At 41.4% G+C, this 20,548-nt stretch overlaps 2 protein-coding genes across 10 annotated transcripts in view; both read right to left on the bottom strand.

The window, feature by feature from the left end:
- Positions 1-9,465, bottom strand: part of STK32A (serine/threonine kinase 32A) — a 73,354-nt gene extending 63,889 nt beyond the window's left edge. The window contains exons 1-2 of one of the 3 annotated variants that reach the window (XM_083430882.1): positions 8,407-9,465; positions 181-347 (exon numbers count right to left, since the gene is read on the bottom strand). In XM_083430882.1, coding sequence (XP_083287008.1) covers positions 181-232 — 52 coding nt within the window. In that variant the 5' untranslated portion in view covers positions 233-347; positions 8,407-9,465. Of the gene's footprint in view, positions 1-180; positions 348-7,793; positions 7,831-8,156; positions 8,193-8,406 lie in introns of those variants that run through there. The other 2 variants (XM_083430883.1, XM_083430884.1) reach the window with 2 other exon arrangements.
- A 3,951-nt stretch (positions 9,466-13,416) lies between these two features.
- Positions 13,417-20,548, bottom strand: part of LOC310672956 (uncharacterized protein) — a 69,584-nt gene continuing 62,452 nt past the window's right edge. For all 7 annotated transcript variants that reach the window (XM_083430673.1, XM_083430674.1, XM_083430677.1 and 4 more), the window contains 6 exons: positions 19,109-19,318; positions 16,866-17,006; positions 16,390-16,547; positions 15,688-15,791; positions 14,370-14,479; positions 13,417-14,018 (listed from right to left, as the gene is read on the bottom strand). In XM_083430673.1, coding sequence (XP_083286799.1) covers positions 13,852-14,018; positions 14,370-14,479; positions 15,688-15,791; positions 16,390-16,547; positions 16,866-17,006; positions 19,109-19,318 — 890 coding nt within the window. In that variant the 3' untranslated portion in view covers positions 13,417-13,851. The remainder of the gene's footprint in view (positions 14,019-14,369; positions 14,480-15,687; positions 15,792-16,389; positions 16,548-16,865; positions 17,007-19,108; positions 19,319-20,548) is intronic.

The raw sequence follows: 20,548 nt of genomic DNA, 5'->3' as shown, positions 1-20,548 counted from the left end.
TTTAGTTCCCCAAAGGGGGATTAACAACAATGGCACAAATTGAAGAGATATCTGTGCTGCCTGGCCCGTGACGGAGAGGCAGTGCTTTAAAAGGAGCTGCAATGTAGGATTTTTCAGGCACCTCTTTCTCCCAGTGTCTTACTGAACAAAGCTATTTCAAACACCACACAGTGTTCTTACCGTCTTCGTTCTCGTCAAACGGTGGTGACTTGCTGGAGGTGTTTGCGCCCATGTTGGATTTGGCTGGAAGCTCCTCACTTACATCATCCTTTAAATTCAAAGTGCTAAGAGCGAGTTATTAACTCACTCAGAGTTGGCAGATCTGTAGATCTTCCTGCCAGTGGACCCTGGTGGGGAGGGAAAAACAGAAAGGAAGGGGGGGGACACAGCTGACATCAAAATTGAAAAACTGTATGAACCACACAAATTTGTCACATTTTGACAGGAGTGTTAATAAAAAATAAATGGAAGGGGGAGAGGCCCTTAAAAAGGACACAGAAGGGCACTGATGCTGACCGATTTTTCTGTCTCCTAGGAGTAGACCTATTGACTTTTCTCTGACTACCTCAACAAGATCACCCCTACGTCTTTGCATGATTCTACTAGTGTGGCTGTCATCTTGCTTTTTATGCAGAACAGCCAAGCTGGTATAAATTCCACTTGCTTATGAAAATCTTAATTCTGCTTCGGACTAAACATGAGAAACAGAGGGTGTGCCACTTCACCTTTGCTGCTCTCATTTGAAAGGAAGCATATTAAAATTTCTTACTGTATTCCCTGAAACTCCCCAGGGAGGAACACAGAACCATGTATATATTTGATCTCTTATTCCTCCAGCGTGTAAGCACAAACCTCTCTATCTGTGGAAAAGTAAGAAATTTGGCTGTCATGATTACTGACTCAGTTTATAATCATGATCCCTGCACTGCTCCCATGAAACCATTTTTATCCTGGTTTTATAGTCCTCATTCTATTTCAATAAAACTTCAACAACAAAAAACCAGAGAGCCACCACCATGTATATAAAACCAGTTACCAGAAAGTGTCTGTATTCACATCTCTCCTCTTTTTTAAAAAAACACCTGGAAGCTACTTTATGAGGTGGTTAAGTACAATGAACGCATAAATCAGGCTAGATATTTTTCATTATGGTGCCTTGATTCATTGTCTCTTCCGCAGTCTGCTGGCTGCAGGACTGTCTGATACGCAACCCGGAAGCAGGGACCGGACTCCAAGCATTTATGTGTAAACATAATTAATAAGGTCTCAACCTGGCACACGTAAATGCAAGCAATGCAGAAAATGTTACTCCGGCCCCATCGGGTTTAGCAGGCTGAAAAGAAGTGCTTACCCACCTTGGAGGCAAGAAAAGGTTCAAGAAAGGGCAATCAAAACCATGAAAGGGCTGGAGCAGCTCTCCTATGAGGAATGCTTACAGCATTTGAGGTTTTTTAGTTTAGAGAAAAGGTGAGTAAGAGTTAAGGAGAGGCTTGCTAGAGGTGTTTAAGATACAAATGGTGTGGTCAAAGACATTCTAGAACCCAGGGCCAGCCAGTGAAGCTGAATGTTGGAGGATGATGCCAACTACAGCTTCTTTAAACTATGGGATTTCTTTCCACAAGAAGAAGTGATGCTCATCAACCTTGGACAGCTCTAGGAGGACTAGACAAATTCATGGAGGACAAAGCTTTCAATGGTTAGTAGCCAAGATGGCTATGCTCTGAGTCTACTGAGCACAGCATGCCTCTGTGTACCACATCACAAGTGGAGAGAATGCTAATGCGCTCATGTCGTGATCTCAGGTTTCCCATGGACATCTGATTGGTCACTGTAAGAACAGGATCCTGGACTAGATTGCTCTTTTGTCTGTCTGATCCAGCAGCACTCTTCTTATACTCAATGAGTTGCCTCGTTGAGGTCCAGATGTGGCAGTTCTCTGCTAGAGCCAACATTTTTAAGTCTTGACGTACCATTCAGATTCAGATTCCTACCTTTATCTATCCCCCACAACCCACGGTGCCACCGAAAACAGGTTATTTCACCCAGCAGCGTAACAGAGCTGTAGCGCAGCCACTTACAAATCCCCCCAAATCAGGAAACACACCACCTCCTCAACTCCCAGAAAACCAAAGAGGGTGTGTGTTTCCATTTGTTAATTGATATGTGGAGATATATAAATAATTACTATCATTTAACTAGAAAAACAGTACATCTCACCATTGTGGGGGAGACAGTGACCAGGGGCCCAGGGGCCTGCAGGCCTCTTAAGTTTGCTATCTGGGTACTATCGGTGGGCTACTAAGGCCTCTTAAGTTTGCTATCTGGGTACTATCGGTGGGCTACTTTAAGGTTCCCGCTTTCCTTTCTTCAGATTATCTCACTTCAAACTGGACTTGGACCAGACAGCCCTTCAAATACAGGGCTGACCTCTGTAAAGCAGGACATATCACCAGCCTCCTGGGCTGGCTCTCACAGGACTGGAGGTTAGGTGGCAAGGAAGGACGAGGGCACAGGAAGCTGCCACATACAGAACACTGGTCCCTCTAGCTCCGTTTTTCTACACTGACAGTGGCTCTCCAAGATTTTAGACAGGTGTCTCTTCCAGCCCTGCTTGGAAATGCTGGAGATTGAATCTGGGCCTTCTGCTTGCAAGGCAGATGTTCTTCAGCTGAGCCATGGCTCTTCTGCAAAGGACATTATCACAAAGGCCTGCATCAAAAGTGCACTGGTTATTTAATCATACCTTAGTTCTGTACCAGACATATCTCGTGACAATAGACTCAACTTTTTGCACAGGGGCCCCCAAATCCTCTCAACATCTTTCAGATGGTGGCACTGATTCAAAAAATAATTGATGCACATGTTAGCAAAGCTGTTTCTGTTGTTGTAAGAGCTCGGCAAAGTTCCCATCATTTCAAAATAAATCAGAGGGGTAATTAAATACTCAGGAAGTTGAAGCAAGAAAATTGTCTTATGGTTGGAGAGCCCAGGTGAAATTCTTCAGGATTTGGGCTTGGATGAAAATTGCTAAGTCACTCCCTTAAGTGGTTAAGACTTTGCAGATAATGGCTGCCTTTGGTTGGCTGAAAACCATTACAGAGGTAGAGAGGGGGTAATGAAAGAATTTTAAGCATATCAGAAGGAAACAGGAAAGAAAACAGAAGGAGAGTCAAGCAGATTGGCTGAAAACATGGCTTAAGAAAGTCTTTTCCCTGTTATAGCAGCAATATGAAACCTAATCAGGTAATGTAGCTTGAGCAGACTTTTCAGAATTCTGGAAATATTAAGGTTTAAGAATTGGCATGAAAGGTGGAGGGTTGCCCAGGACCAAATATTCACTTCAACTCAACTTTCTTCTGTTTGCTATACAACAGCTTTAGAATAGTCTTCAGATATTCTGCCTTTTATGTTTTTTACAGTACTACATGTGTTTGTCACATGGCAGCTTGTTTAGTCCTATGTGGCTGACAAATTGGTACCACTCTGCTGAAGAGTTCTGTGAAACCAAAAAGGGAAACAAAAGTTGTGTTCTCGCCCCACAAAAAACACCCGTGTTTTTTAATAATTCAATAAAATCAGGCAGACATTGTTTTATTGCCGCTGGCTGTACTATTTTACGGATTCTACTTTTAAGTTGGTTTTTGTTTTATTTTTGTCCTTTGGCTCCTTATTTGGTCTTGTTGTGACGTTTTTATGCTTTTATCCACTCTGTACATAATTTCACACACTATTATTTATAAATAAATGCTAACATTTCAACTTCTGACACTGATCAAGCTGTGGTCACCCTCCTCTCTTCTGGTCTTTCATATACATTTCGGTTTCAGGCTCTCACATGGAAGAGGGACCAAGCCTGTATTCTGCTGCTACACAGCATAAGACCCAAGCCAATGGATCCAAATTAAAATAAAGGAGATTCTGACTAAACATTAGGAAGAACTTCCTGATGGTAAGAGCTGTTCAACGGTGGAGTCTCCTTCCTTGGAAGTTTTTGAACAGAGGTTTGGGTGGCCATCACTCATGGATGCTTTAGTTGAGATTCCTGCATTGCAGGGGACAGACTAGATGACCCTTGGGGGATCCCTTCCAGCTCTACAGTTCTATGATTCTATCATGCTCTCCTACTACCTAAACCAGCTTTAATCCAAACTGGTTTAAAGGAAACTTGCTGCCAGGTGGCTTGATTCAAGAACACCAGAGAAACCATTAAATACACACCTAGACTCACAACTCAGATACACAGGCCACAATCCTGCACATAATTACACATCAGCACCACTGATGCCTGATCTGTTGCCATAATTTTTTATAAGCACCCCCAAAAGGTACCAACCAGTCAGTCTTGCGTATCCTCAAGAAATCCCATTTAAGAAGCTGCTACGCTCCTTAGTCCCTGTGTGAGTGAAACTCTGAAGCAATGTTGCATCAAGGAGCATCTTTGGACTTATGGGGGTACAAAGAGCTTGGGAAGGAAGAAGCTTGTGAAGAGGGGTATCAGAAAGATAAAACTTGCTGAATGACTTTTTTTCAGAGGGCAAAAACTCAAGATCACACATATTTTTATAAGGCTCACATTTTGGCTTGGGAGTCAAACAATGTTATGTCCTTTTGATGCATTAAGTAGTGCCGACAATGGCCTGGTTTGCATGGCACAAGAAGCCGAACTATGGCTTACTGGGGGTGCACAAAGGTGTGGGATCCTGAAGGGGCTTGCAACCACTTTGCTCCTAACCAGTTTTGCTTCTGTCAGCCCTTAGGCTTGGGGTTCAGCTCTCTCCTTGCTAACCACAAGCTATAGCCAAGAACAAACCTTGGCTACAGCTCACGGTTAGTGTAGAGAGAGCTTAACCATGAACCATATTTGGGAAGAAGCACTTAGCCAAACCCTGTCTTAGCATAGCATAGTAGCATAGCATAGCATAAGAGGGAAGTTCAAAGCAGTTGTCCTGGTAAGTCATAGCATGGACATGCAATAAGTGAATCAGGATAGTCATGAAGAAAAGCCACATTTTCACATATATTGCTATTAATAGCCAACTCTTCCTTTAGTAGGCTCAAAGCAACTTTTCTTGGTTTCAGCGACTGTTCACCCAGGCACAGAACAGGCCCACACCTACCTAACTTTAACAAAGTCAAAGCATTAAGTGTCCCTGGGTTATTCATTCGCACCTCAGGCTGACCAACCTCTGGCACATATTAAATGAAGAGTCATAGATGTGGCATCCAGAGACATATGCATGACCATTAACAGCACATTTTGTGTGTGTTGTTGTTTGTATCCATCCAGTTCACACATGCAAAAATGCACTCAGCAGTAGAAGAGAACAGGGGGTGTGAGCTGAGAATGAAACATAGACTGCTCTAATATTTTTAAACCCCACTTTGTTGGGAGTAAGGATTATTTTCGCATAAAGCATGCTTTCACTATTGATCTAGCAGTAAAACAAAAGTGCTGCCATCATCACAACCTTTTCACAGGGCCCAAACGTGCAAAGTGCAGAGCTGAGACTTGGCTGAAGGCGCTCAGGAAAAAAGCAGAACTTCCCTCACTTAGGAGAGGCACCCTAGTTCAGTGCTAGAGCAGGAGTGCAGAAGTTTCCAGCTCCTCCAGTTAAAAAGGTCAGGTGGAAAGCGATGGGAAAGATCTCTCCCAAGACTCTGGATAGCAGCTGACAGTCAGGGTAGGCAATACAGGGCTAGATGGATAAACATTTTGATCTGATCTAAGGCAGCTTCCGCTCGGTCACTAGTGAGTCCTCTCTCCAAAGCATGTTACAAATCTCAGAAAAGTCCTTATGAAGTTCAGATTGCCATAACCTGTACTAGAAATGCACCTGACCTAGGAAAACAGCAACCTGCCTTATTCCAAAATCAGAACCTTTGACCACCTAGTCCAGTATTGCCCACACTGACTGGAAGCAGTGCTCCAGGGTTTTGGGCAGTGGATGGTCCCAGCCCTACCTGGAGATGCCAGGAATTGAACATGGGACCTTGCACATGCAGAGCAGGTGCCTCACCACTGAGATATGGTCCTTCCCAATAAAGCTTGTTTTAGTGAAACGGCTAAAAATGACCTAGCCCAATAATTAGTTAATTGTCTGGTTTAAGAACCATATTTCCTTCTACTATTCTTTTCTTCTTACAGATAGCTAAGAAACAAATACCTTGGACAAAGCCAAGAACCGCCCTGAGCCCTCCGGGTATCAGGTGGTATATAAATTAAATAAATAAGTAAAAATAATACAGTCATCTATTTTGAAACAACAAGAATCTTGCTCACAGAGAAGGAAGAATTGGGAGAATGCTTCCCCCAATGCAGTGAAAAATGCTACAGTAAAGATTAGTGTTTCTCCTGACCTGAAGAGAAGGAGAGGAAAAACACAGCATGCATGACATTATGCGGTGATATCATCCATAAAACAGGATGTTAAAATTATGTCTCATCATAAGTAGCTATAAAAGTCAGTTGCCATATCATTTATGTGCACTTGTTAAATAGAAACATACAAGCCTTATTGATGTCCTTCCTGGTAGACCACTGACACACAGACATCTCGGAAGGGATTCAGGCCTCGCCTTTCAAAACTGTGGGTTGTTTGGGGGCTTTTTCATTTGCCAAGCTTCGATAGTTTCAGGGATACTTAGTGACTCTGATGTGCATGTTGTTATTAAAACCTTCTATCACTTATCACCCCAGTTTAGGTATTTTTTTCCTCACCAGGTTCCCAATTTATGTTGTTTAATCCTAAATATGTTTTCTTAGATGTAAGTCCCACTGGGTTCAATAGGGTTTGCATCCTATATTTAGAATTGCAGCCTAACAGAGCCTTACTCCAAAGTAAGTCCCACTGAGTTCAAGGTTAAGTGGGTACAGGAGCCTGCCTAAATCTTTTAAATAATTGCTATCTTCTTAAAGTTTTTTATCCCTATTATACGAATTATAATCAAAATAAAGAACCCTCCACATAATCACCAAAAGAAATCAAAATGACCATGTGTTGAACAAAGTGTTTCTACGTCTATTCATGCAAGCAGTTTTTTTAAGGATAGGTGAAAAAAATACCAAGATTTCATGGCTAAGTGGCAGAGTTTTGAACATCTCATAAGGTGATCTCCAACTAAATTGTATCCAGAGTAGACCTAGTGAAATTAAAAAGCTTAGGTATCTTAAGAACACTGATTTCAATGGGTCTCCTCTGGCTATGATTAGCTTTGGAGAGCACATATACTAATTTTTTATGCGTCACAAATATACATTTTAATGGCTTAGATGATTGAGAGACAGCCCTTGCATACTTTGCTATGGCCTTTTCGACAATTCAAAACATTGCTGAACTTTATTAATCGGTCACTGCACATCTCCTCAGGGTTCCAGCTTTTTAATGCTCTGATGTTATCCCTTTATTGATCACAATATTCATGGTTCCATTAACGGAACAGTAAACAGACTAATAACTGGAGGAAAGAAAGGGGGGGGACAGAAGGGAACTTAGTATGGGGGTAAATCAAAACCATTGATTTAATTAGCATAGCACTTCCTTGCTGAGACCCCATGCATGCAAAGATGTCAAAGTAAAACCATAACAGTACTTGGCTCTTTAAAAAAAAAGTTATTCAGCTGCTGAAAATGAAAACCATGAAATAAAAATTATGGCTTTATGCTAAAGCTGTTAGATTTGTGAGAATTCAATAGTTATAGTTCTACAGTTTTTAAATACTTTAAAAGGTTGGCGAGATGCAAATATAAAGCACTGTGGTTTAGGAAGAAACTTGGTCATTTAAAAAAAACCAACCTTTTGTCTCTAAAACTCTTATACTGAGGCTGGATCTAGCTAGACACATCAAAGGAGCGTTTCAGTTAAAAGTGTTGTAAATTTAAACAGGGAAAACAGGTAGAGAAAAGGGGGGCTTCACAGCGCCATCTGGTGGCACAACGTTCTATCGCATATACAACGCATATAAATCGCTTTTTATTTACCAATCTAGCTGAGTCCCTTTTAGGTTTGACCCACTGAAACCCTTGAATTTCAACCCATACTGTTTCACAGTTTTCTGACCCCCAACTTGGTTCTGATACCCCTGCAAATGCACACAGGACTTCAGTTAAAAGTATTCAGTTAGCTTGACCCATAATTATTCTTTCAGGGCACACACACCTAGCACTATTCAAGCTGCAAGCGCTTGTCCTGCTACTGGCAACTGCAATTGGGAGTCTTCGCTAGGGATATGTAAACATTCAAAGTTACTAACCATGAGCGGGGGGCGGAAAGTTAACTTCTCTACAAGCCAGCATCTTTATAAAAGAATGCCCCAAACCAGAGGGGCATCGATAAGCGAGAGAGAGAGCGCTACTTCCTGGTTGGAAACCTTAGAGGGTGAAACGAAAACAAAAGCTACCTTTCTTACCTTGTTTTAGGGAGGGCAGAAAGACCAGAGAACGGAAGCCAGCATCAACAGCAACAACCTGAAGCTGCAGAGCAAGAGGAACCGGGAGAGGTGAGTGCGCTGGTGCGGGTTGACACTTTGTGGGTGGCTTTCGCCTGCCCAGGTTCCTTTTTGCAGGATCTCGGCTGGAGGCAAGGACACTTGGGAGAAGAGCCCGAGCCGCTATTGCAGGGAAGTTTCCCCTCTTGCAGATTGCAGGAGGAGCCTGCGGTAGTCACAAGGGGGGTGAAACAAACCAGACAACAGCAACGGTTGCAAAGACGCACATAAACGCGCGCAGAGGACAGGAAATAAAAAAAAAGTCGGAAGGAGAGGAGCGAGCAGGAGGGGATCTTGAGAGAGAGAGATACGGTAGAAGCAGCGGCCAGCCACTGCAACTGTAGTTAACGCTGTGATCGAATTGGCAGCGTTTCTGCAACTGCAGACGAATCAAAAGCACGCTGGCCGGGTCCGCCTGACACACCGTGTCGCTTAAAGGCTTTATGCAGATCAGCACTTTCCAGAGATCCCTTAAGTAGTTGCTTGGGGGCGAGGACAGTCTCCCTTTCCCCCCTTTTTCTTTCTAGGCAGGAACCCCCAGCATCCCAATGAGAAAGCATGAAAAGAATGCAAATGATGCTGCAAAGACTGTTACTGGCGTTTCATTGGCAAAGGGATTTAGGACCATTGAGCGAGAATCTCCTCTCCGCCCCCAGATATCTGCATTAAAACCATGCATCTCATGCAGCACTTCTCGCGTCCCATGCACGGTGGCTTCGGTTCCGGCCAGGAACCGAGCTAGCTCTTTTGGCCTGAATCCAGCACGGCCTGTAAGCGGACAGGTAGGGCTAATGGTTCGTGAAATTGCCCCCGGGCTTGAAAATAACTTCAGGACGTGCCTGCCTAGGTACTGCGAGGGGCATCAGGACCAATGACATGAAGCCTGCATAAGCCATCAGTTGTTCACGTTTCTCGGAGAGGCGAGAGGAGAGCCACTCCCTTAAACCGTGCAATCCCTTCTCCAAATTGGAGGAGGGCGTGTCAGCATCTAAGCTCCTGAAATGTAGAATCTGAGGACCGCGTAGGACACAGGAACCTTGCATCAAGTGCATGGTGGTCCTTGGAAGTGCTACTTTTGCGCATCTGCTTTACCTCTAAACTGCGCAGTTAAACATTAATTGGTGTGGTTATTCAGCTACTAAAGCACTTGTCCACCAATTTATTGATGGAGCTGGCAACAAGCCAAAGTCTGGGATAAGGGTACTTGGTCCAGACATGTAACAAAAAGGCAATGTCCCGAGTGCGGGTAACCTCTGAAATGTGGCTTGTTCTCCAGCTTGAATCAAAAGCTAGCAGGTTGAAAAATAAGGTATGTGAAACCATTTAGACTTTCATTTCTATACCAAGAGCTACTTTTAAATAAAGGTGACTGTTTTGCTACAACAATCAACATCAATGTGTCTTTTAAGTCTGGTGATTTTGAGCTGCAGTCATATGCTCACTTGGTAAGTGGGTTTTACTTCCGAGTAAACGTATAGGATTGGGCAAGGCACTTGGGAAGCCAGGGGAGAACTTCATTGTCTCCCTAAGGAATTCCTCCATCCAGGTAAAGTCCAGTGCCACCTAGTGACTACCTATATAATGATGCAGTCAGTATAGTATGTCTATTAAATTGCAACTTTTGACACACTTAAGAGAAAGTGTACTTTTCCGTCATGGTCCTCAGAGACACTTTAACTGAGGCGTTACAATATGTAAATTTATGTAGATTTAATCAGTCAAACAATTCATCAGTTAAAAGCCGGATAGCTAAGAAGGGTTTCATAATATGTAAATTTATTTACATGTAATCAGTTAATTATTTCATCACTTAAAAGCCAGATAATTAATTGATTAAAAATTATTGAGAGGTTGACAGCACGAGTGATGATACTTAATTTCCTTATCAAAGAGTTACATGCAAATTGATGGTATTCCATTAAGCAACAAAAATGATTTGTGAAGTGTCTTTAAAAAATTTAAACCTGCTATCATATAGGTTTTATATTTCAATCATGCCCTTGCAGAACAATAACAGAGAAATAGTTATTTTTAACTAGTATTTGTAGGTATCATGAAAAGGGAAAGAAAGGATAAGAAACCCATTCTCCCAGTTTTAAAGACTGGGAAAAGATAATAGTTACTTTCCTATAACTTAATATTCACAATAGCTCTAGCCAAGCATTCATTGTGCAAAGTGAAATTCTACTCATAGCACCTCACTCTCTCCCTCAGGGCACTCATTTACAGAAAGAACCTAGTTACATTGGAACTGATAGAATTTAGGGAAATCTACACAGCCTGTGACAACCCTAAGCTATGAATGAAAGGTTTCTATAAGGAAAGACAGGAAAATAGAATGGATTCCGTATGCGTCTTACTATATGTATGGAGTATGACCATCTTTTGTTTGAGGGGGTAGATATGTCAGAGTTTCAGTAGTTAAACGGATCCCACAGAATAAAAATATCTCCCCTCTTATTTTTTATAAGGTGAGAGAAGATATCTTTTGGATGGCACTTTTTACATAGATGTTCAGAGCAAAAATAAGGCATAACTGTTGGTAAAGTAGGCAGGGAAGGAAAGCTGGTGTACTGTGGGCTAAGGTGTCATGGAGATTACCAAGAACACAATCTGAGCCAGTTTGCTCCCTTTAGGAGTTGCATAGAGGGGGTAATTCTGCCCACATACTGCCTGTGCCATCAATGCAGCACTAAGGGTGAGGAAAACACACATATCTGGGCCAATTCTCACTTCTTCTAAAGATGCAGAAAGCTTCTTGGGGCAGAGAAGCCATAGAGAGTGTGGAGCTAAATTTTACCAGTTTAAGTCAGTGTGGAGGATGAAAGGAGAGGCAAACCCTCTCCTTCTAGGCAAGTTCCCAGCCTCCAGTTAAATTGTAATGGTGGTAAGCAGTAATGAGATTTAGCATTGTCTGTTCTCTCTCCCATCAGCTCACCTTAATAGTGGCAATTTTTCATAGTGGCTACCACAGGTGGAGAAGGCAAAGACTGAATCAGCCTTGGCTCCCTCTTTCACAACTGGGGTGTGTGTGTGTGTGCACTTTTTGCAGTGCTATACTTTTTAGAAGGCTAAAGAGGTGAGCTTACTGGACTCACTCCCCAAACAATTCAGGCACTGGTGTTAAATCCAGATGTGACACTAGATTTCGGGTGGTGTGGACGGTTACGCCACACATGGGTGCCAAATAACAAGAACAACAATAATGTGAGATCCATAAAAAGCAACTGTACCACAATGAAATTGTTGTAAAAATAAGAAGTATTGCTGGAGGGGCACCAAATTTTGTTCTCACTCGGCACCATATTACCAAATCTGTCCCTGCACTAAATGCAGCATTTGAAGTTATTTTGTTTTAACAAAAATCGCCCCCCCCCCCCACTCCCATCTAGGCCAATATTACCAATGGTAGACTTCCTTCCACCAAGTAGCAGCAGCTTCAAGGGCACAGATATTCCACTGAGGCTGCATTCCAACAGGTACAAAAGGGTGGGGGGGGGGAATTCCCCACAAGTTATGATGCTGACAAAATCCATGCCTGGTGGTTGCTGTTAACTTTAACAACAACAACTTTTAAATTCCCAAATGCAAAACATTTAGCATCACATCTATTTTGGCCTGGTGATTGGACACTGTACCAGCCTTGCAGCCTAATCACATGCATGTTTATAGTTGGATATATGTCCCGCTGTGTTCAACAACTCTTACTCCCAAATAATTGGGAACAAGCTTGCATGCTGAGACTGTATTGCAAAATAATAATTCCATGATAGCCAGCATGATTCAGTGATTAGTAAACTGAACTTCTGTCTTGACAATCAAAGTTGGTAAGCTTGCTTGGCTATGTATGTGTTGTGTGAATTATAAAATGGGAACAGTAACCCGTTATTTCACATGGTGGTTGTGAGGTAAATACCGCAAAGCAGTTTGCATATTAAAAGGCCATAGAACAAAGTTTTAGAAGTTCAGCTGTTTTTCTGGAAATGTTTGCTGCCCTCTAATGGGGATAAAGCAGCATGACATACAAAAGGAGCACCAGCAGCCTGCCATTATGAAGCTACTTTATACTGCATTAGATCACTAGTCATCTAGCCCAGTGCCGCCTACTTTGACTGGTAGCAGTTTTTCACCAATCCCTAACCCGACTCTGAGTCTGTAGAAGAGTCTGGGAAGATGTAGTTCACCACTTTGCTATTTTTTTGACCTACACAGATACAGTATTTTTTTTTTTAATCTTTTGACTATTATGTACCAAGTGTTACAAATTTCAGTTTGGTATGATGTTGATATTTTCCTGGGTTTTCTTTACAAATAATTTTTATGTGATTAGCTTCAGTTACTGAAACTCATTCTAAGGCATTCAGGTATGGATGCCTAAAGTTCCAAAATACAACCACCAAACATTCAAAGGCAATTTGAATTACATTTACTGTTTCTTTTTTTGTGTGACAACAGATCCTCAATAGAAATGCAATGCCATAGCAGCAATTTAAACAGGAGTTGATATCAATTCAATATATATATTCACTTATTTACATTTACTGACCCCCTCTCTCCCCCTCACTGATTACAACATCTCCCCAGAATATGCAAATAAAAATGTTTCCCTAAAAACTAACTTGCAAGTCAAGAACAAAAAAAAAATGTCCTTCAAAATCACCCATCTCTCCTAATTATCATTATAATAATCTATTCTAAATCCTAAACCTACCTTTTTCTTGTATAGTCAAAACTAAGTGTAGCACAGCACGTCATCATTATGCAAACGTCCTAGGGATAATGCCAAAGTTTTTGGGTAATAGTTGTTTGAAAAACAACCTACAGAATTAGTATTCTTTTGATGAAGGTATGAAGTGAATGGAGTACCAATGATGGATAGCTAGAAGCTTTAAGGTTCATTATCTTTAAACAATCTACTACAGGATACGAGCATATTTTCCTTCAAGTTTATTTAAAAATCTAACAAACAGGAACACACACTTGAAGGAGTAAAGTACAAGGGTTATGTTCAACCAGTCTTTGTTTACTGAATACACTCCTGCTTTGTGAAACTCAGTGCTGGAAGCAGACAGCCATTCTTCTGAATCACTGAAGGAGCATCTATTATACAACTTTATTCATGTTCCTGGACACTTTCTGAAGTCTGTTAAGACACTGAACAAATTTTCAATTCCTTTTTTGCTTCTTTGCCTATTACACTTACTATTTCACCTGTCAAACCCACCTCTAGAATTCAAAATATTTTAAGAACAAGGCAAAAGGAGCTCACAGAGTTTGCTTCTCAGGTGGCCAACAATATACATTAGTGCTTGTTCTTTCTTCTATGAAGAACTGTATGACCATGGAACGGTAAGCTTGGCATCTGATTTAAGATGATGGCGTTTTCACATCATTTGCTTCTTTTGCTTCTTTTTGAATAGAGAACCCATATTTAAATGTAACAATCACAGTCACTACCAGTACAGCAGTGGTAACTACAGTGGATATCACTACTGGAATCCACCACTTTTCTGGATCATCCACTGGCTCAGATGCTGTGAAAAGAAGGAAAGAGAAAAGATGCTAAGCCCTCACTACACTGTAAAATATGGCCAGACCCCGGTGCCCAAGACACTGCTAATTAGGAGGTAAGCCCGTAGAAAACTTCACTATTTTAAAAATGTATTTATTATATGTCAGTGTTGGGACCCCCCCCCTTTTTTCTTTCTTTTTTTTTTTTGCTCCATGGACCTCTGCTTGTATAGACATAGCACCCTAATGCAAACTCAAATAGCTACCCTGGCTCAGGCAGTATCAGTTGTAGAAAAGGAACTCCCAATGAAACTTGAAAGTAGCTTAGTGATTTTTACCTAAACACCCAATATCTTGCTAAACATTAAACTCACCTAATGGGGCTTGACAGATCCATGAAGCATTTCCTGAACAAGGAGCTGATATCAAAAAAGCCACAGCAGGTTGCATCTGAGGACACAACTGCTCGGCATCAAAAAGAATCCTGAAACATGAAGTAGACATATATCTAAACAAACCTAGACAAACAACACACACTTTATGCTATAAACAGCTTAGGATGGTCAATAGTAAACTATTGTGGGTGGGAAGGTGCACATGAATAGTCTGATTCCAATGTTATACTCTAATATTTAGCATTTTGAACACTGAGTGGTCCAACATATACTTGAATCTAATACTTTAGATACAAACTGGTCTTTGCCTTTGCATGAGTTGGTTGTTTCAAGCCTTCCGTAATTATATGCAAAATATTGTAAAACAGGTATTTATATTATTATTTATCATGCAATTGAATATCATCTTACAGAAAACACAGGAGTATAATTTTGTTAAATAATAATAATAACAACAATAATTTTATTATTTACACCCTGCCCATCTGGCTGGGTTTCCCCATGAGCCATGTTCTATTAAAAAACAAACAAACAAACAAACAAACACCCTGTCCCAACATAAAAGCTATCTTTTTTTGTATTCACATGCAGCAGCAGCAAAGGATCCATAAGTGCAAGGGGCTATGGGTTTCTCAGGCTTAACAACAGATGTTTACAACATGTATGAAAATGGGGTTTAAGAAATTAATCACCAGCTGTGGAAGTGGGAGAGACTGCCATCAGGAATACAGTGGTACCTCGGGTTAAGTACTTAATTCGTTCCGGAGGTCTGTACTTAACCTGAAACTGTTCTTAACCTGAAGCACCACTTTAGCTAATGGGGCCTCCTGCTGCCGCCGCGCCGTCAGAGCATGATTTCTGTTCTCATCCTGAAGCGAAGATCTTAACCTGAAGCACTATTTCTGGGTAACCTGAAGCGTATGTAACCTGAAGCATATGTAACCTGAAGCGTATGTAACCTGAGGTACCACTGTACAATGACTGGGGAGGGAAGATTTAAGCCTTCCCTCTCCAACTGCTATCCAGTTCAAAACTGTTCCTATTAAAGACCTCCTTGTTATTACAATCAACACTCAGAACGCACAAACCAGTATCATAGCCTCCTATAGAACAATTTATGGGTGAACATTCCAAAAGTTAAAGTAATCTGCTGTTTGATTGCAGAATGATGTCAAAACTACAGGATGATGTGGTTCCCAACAACAAGTAATATATACACACACACAGCCTTATGACATAATTATTCTCTAGTAAATCAAAATTTGGGAATTTGTGAAAAGAGAGCTGTTTAATTTACCTGCCTTCTAGCTTTTCTTCCTGTGAAAGCCACATTTTTGGCTGGAAAGCTGGGCCAGCTACGTGAACCCAGAATATTTTAGAGATCACTTTAGCTACCCAATCCTGCAAAGGATTAATAGTGACAGAAGACAAGAACATCTGATGACAGCTGAAAATATCCAACATCTTTTGAAGTTAAATTTCAGTTACAAATTTCTTTTAACAAAAGACCGCATACATGTCACACTGCGCAAACTAGGAGGTTTTCGGCCAGTTAAAAAGAAGACCGGGAAATAAATTACAATAGATTAGCATGATTATCTGAACACGAGAATTTCCAGAACATAGCTCACAGTTCTTTTGTTTCTCAGCAATGAGCCATTCCTAAGTTTATCCTATTTGTTCTACATAAAATTAAGAGCAGCTTGTTTTGAATTTATGGTTTTAAAGAAAATATTAGCAAAGTACTATATAAAGGTGCAAACAAGGTCTACACACACAATTTTTTTAAAAAAAGGTTTATTCTCACACTTCTCTACTTTCAGCCCACTCCTAAACAGAAATAAGGCCTACTGGGGCAGAATTGCAACCTGTACTATTTTATCTCCCCATGTAATCTAACAAGTTTCCATAAGATGAAAGGCAGTAGAAACCCATTTAAGAAATCAGAGAATGACAGTGTCTCTTTTTTATCTACCTGATTGATGCCTAAGTCACTGACCTTTTCATCATTGCTAGTCATATGTAGAAGCCGAGCTCCTTTAAAAAGGCTGCACATGTATTCTGCATCACTATGATTAATCTGCCCATATGAAGGAATGTAATAACACTGTCCATTGAAGTATGTCCAACTGTAGTAACAAAACTGGCTTCTCAGATCTTTTCAAAAAGAAGGAACACAGTGGGGGGGAATGATGCACTTACATAATTATCACTAGGCAGGCAACAGTACAATAAATAAAAGGTCACATTGCCCCTCGCTATTTTGAGACAAAGTGGGTCCCCATCTATAGACAGAGCCGCTTAGCTTCTTGCCTCCCACAATTCTTTGCTCCTGCCTGCTGTCACGTGGTGAAAAACCACCTACACCGTTGGTTCCATCATCCCACAAATTAAATTGAACAGATTACAAAAATGGAATATATCAATAGCCTCAAGCTAATAAGACCACTTTTGTCCCACTACTGTAGTACTCACTTATTTCACAGAGCTTTAGATCATGTTCTGAGCAGGTCACATCACCAGCACACTTTCCTGTTAATCTATTGCATGGTTTATCTTCTGGACATTCTGGGCACCTTTCTTGACAAAAGGCTCCAAAACGTCCTTCTCTGCAAGCTGAAAATGTATTTTAAAATAACGAACTAATGTTTAGATAAGAACAGTAGTTTATGGTCCCACCCCCTTCAAAAAATAGTAATCTTTATCTAAGTCCCCATACAATAAGGCATGTAGGCATATAGATCTGATTCCATGAAGTTAAACAATATCCACGTGAGTGCTGAGAAGCAGTGGCGGAGCTTCATGTTCCGGCACTGGGGGCAGAGAGCAGGCAGGGGTGGGGCTGGCGCACGTCCCGGGGGCGGGGCACACATCCAGGGGCAGGGCACGGCACCTGCGGGGGCAGGGGGCACCCGTGATGGCACCCTGGGGATCACGCTGCCAGGGGTGGTGCGCTCCCCCCGCATTCCTTTTCCTCCATCAGTGATGAAGGGCACAGAATAAATAGGGTCTACTTATTCCTTCCTATGTGTGTCCATAGGGGATGGGAAGTGAGAGCAGTCCCCCCCCCCAAAAAAAAAAAAAATTCTGCAGATTACCAGTTTGTTTTCATGTAAGTTTTATTCAAAGTTTAGTGATTCCAAGTTTTTAATTCTTTTATCATGCAGGTCTCTAGACCTTGTATAACCTCAAGTATGAAGCAAGATGTGCAGGCAATGTTCTGCTCATTCAGTTTGTGAGAAAGGGAACAGAGGGGAGAAAGTCCCTGTTGTGCACCTGGAAATCACTGCACTGAAAGGACACATTAGTGGGGAAATGTAGGGAGGCGACGTGTTGAGATTTCTGCATTTTCTGCATTGTAGAGGGTTGGACTAGATGCCCCCTGGGATGCCTTCCAACTCTGCAATTATATGAGTCTATGCTAGCCCTGCCAAATAACCCAGTGTTGTACCCATTTTTATTCGGGAAAGGGGAGTTAAAGTAGTGTATACAGTCTTGAAGTGTAGTTTTTATCCTGGTTTGTCTTTTTTTCAAAAAGGGAAATGAAAAGTGTCAGGTGGCTATGAAGCTTATTCTAACAGCACTGTAATTAATTAAGGCCGGGAAGCCAGGAAAAAATCAAGGGGTTCAGTCATGGTGAAAGACACTGGGCGCCTTCAGACTGTGTTCCGCAAGAGGGATTCAAACACATACCAGAAATTTAGGCTTGCGAAATTAAAGTGGATTAAATTTATATAGCAAACTGGCAGGCTGGATTCCTAATGCCGAGCCCAACCCACTTGGGCCAATTTACACCAACCTCCTTTGAAGATGTCCTTTGAGCACCAGTCAGCTAACACTGTCTGGATGTGCAGTACATTAATTTTTCATAAAGGAACAAATGAAAGCCATTCATTTATAATACAGTATAAATTTTATACGAAATACATATACTCAAGGACATCATGGGATAAATGGTTGAACTTGCCCAGTGCCCTTGATGATTCCAATGTCTGAACGAGAAGCAGGTTTTGCCTCTTCTTGATTCTGCCTTATATTATAGCTTTCTTACTTTATCCCAATTACCTTAATGAGAAGCACTGTGAACAATGCCAACCCCTATCTATACAGCTTTGCCCTGGATTCTGTTTCTTGTTCATGTTAGAATGTGATGGGAACAGGCTATTTTATAAAAAGCTGCTATATTTTATTATTATTGTTATTGCTACACAGGTGGTAACCATTTTAGGCGCATCCAATTGATGCACGATTACCAATGTGCAGGTCCTTTTGGATGCAGAAAAGAAGCGGGGCGTGCTTATATGTGCTCCCCTGATGCTTGCGGTGCTTGGGAATGGAACCCCTGCATGAAATGGCCGCTGCCTGTATTTATTTTTATCCTGCCTTAGTCTGGGACTTAAGGTGGCTTACACAGACAAACTAAAAAAACCTAAAAACATAGAAAAGACAATAATTAAATGTAGCTAAACACTAACAGATTTAAAAGTCCATTAAATATTTAATATTTAAAAGTCCATTAAAAACACAGACAACAATTAAACCATCACAACACCAGGCTGCAGACATATGACTTTCAGCTAACTTTGTGAAGCATGTACATAAATAGGTCATTACTGTGATGATTAGTAACATTGTTCCATACCTTCTAATTTCCTTTTCTCATTTTTTTTGCTACTCCTTCCCATAACCCTTCCCCACACTCTAAAGTGGACAGTTACCAGTTTTCATGAATGTAGCATCCGACTTTGAGTTAGTTGAGATCAGTTCTTTACCACTGACTGGTACATACTGTCTTTTCCATAAGCTGATTCCAGTGCATTTTTCTTCTAAAAGGCAGGCTGATATTGCAAGCTCCTTTTGTATATACATTTTGTCCCCCATAGGCAAGATGAGCATCTTTCCAGGGTATAGCCAGAACATTTTGGCATCTGAAAGGTATTTTAAAATTCTTTTTTTTTCTTTGCATTTTCCTAGAATAATCTGCCTGATCATATTGTACCATTGTGACTTCACTTGTGTCATTATTATACACAGAGCCACCTGGCTTGCCAATTAATAATATGCTGGCTTCCTAATTCCTTTTTTCTACCAAGCGAAGTCCGAATGCTGCATTTGAAGATGGCTTTCTGAACAATTAGGAATGTGGGTGGCGTTGTGGGTTAAACCACAGAGCCTAGGACTTGCCGATCAGAAGGTCGGCAGTTCAAATCCCCGCAACGGGGTGAGGTCCCGTTGCTCGGTCCCAGCTCCTGCCAACCTAGCAGTTCGAAAGCACACAGTGCAAGTAGATAAATAGGTACTGCTCTGGCGGAAAGGTAAATGGTGTATCCGTGCACTGCTCTGGTTCACCAGAAGCGGCTTAGTCATGCTGGCCACATGACCCGGAAGCTGTACGCCAGCTCCCTTGGCCAATAAAGCGAGATGAGCGCCGCAACCCCAGAGTCGGTCACGACTGGACCTAATGGTCAGGGGTCCCTTTACTTTACGTTTTTCTGAACAATTTACTGCTGTGCAGGAAGACATTGTACTGAATTCTGGAATTATTATTCATCTTGAAACTACTATTTATAACATTTGGAGTTAACAACCGACTAACATCTGGGAATTTTGTACAGAGATACCAGCCAGAGGTAGCTCCAAATATAGACCAGTAAGCCAGTCTTGCAGTGAGCCACAGACCTGGGCAAGTAACAATTGATTCTGCACAAGTAGCTTTGCTGAACTAATAGGAATATAGAAAGCTACCTTATACTACCTCAGAATGTTTATCTATCTATCCTACTATTGTCTGTCTCTAAGGTCTCAGCCATCAGCCACTCCTTAATATTTTTAAGTGGAGATATCAATAACAGAACTATGGAGCTGTCTGTGTACAATACTGCACCTCTGCACCTGATCCTGTAAGAGTATATATATAATTAAATATAATTAAATACACAATTAATAGATTTAATACAGGGCAACCCAACGTTTCATACCAAGTGGGCTACAAGAGTATTCAGACATGGAACCCACAGGCTGCCTTCCCAAAGCCAGACAAGCAAGGTGCTAGACATTGGGAAAGAGACCATAGGCTCTGGCAGGGTCCTAGAATCCTTCCACCTCCTTCCCCAAGCTGGGGAAGCACTAACTAGGCTTCAGGAAGGAGGAAGGAGGAC

This window comes from Podarcis tiliguerta (genome assembly GCF_965153285.1).
Source record: "Podarcis tiliguerta genome assembly, chromosome: 2".
In the NCBI taxonomy this organism is placed as follows: domain Eukaryota; kingdom Metazoa; phylum Chordata; class Lepidosauria; order Squamata; family Lacertidae; genus Podarcis; species Podarcis tiliguerta.
Note: the sequence above shows the minus strand (reverse complement) of the source record. Positions and strands in the feature narration are given on the sequence as shown.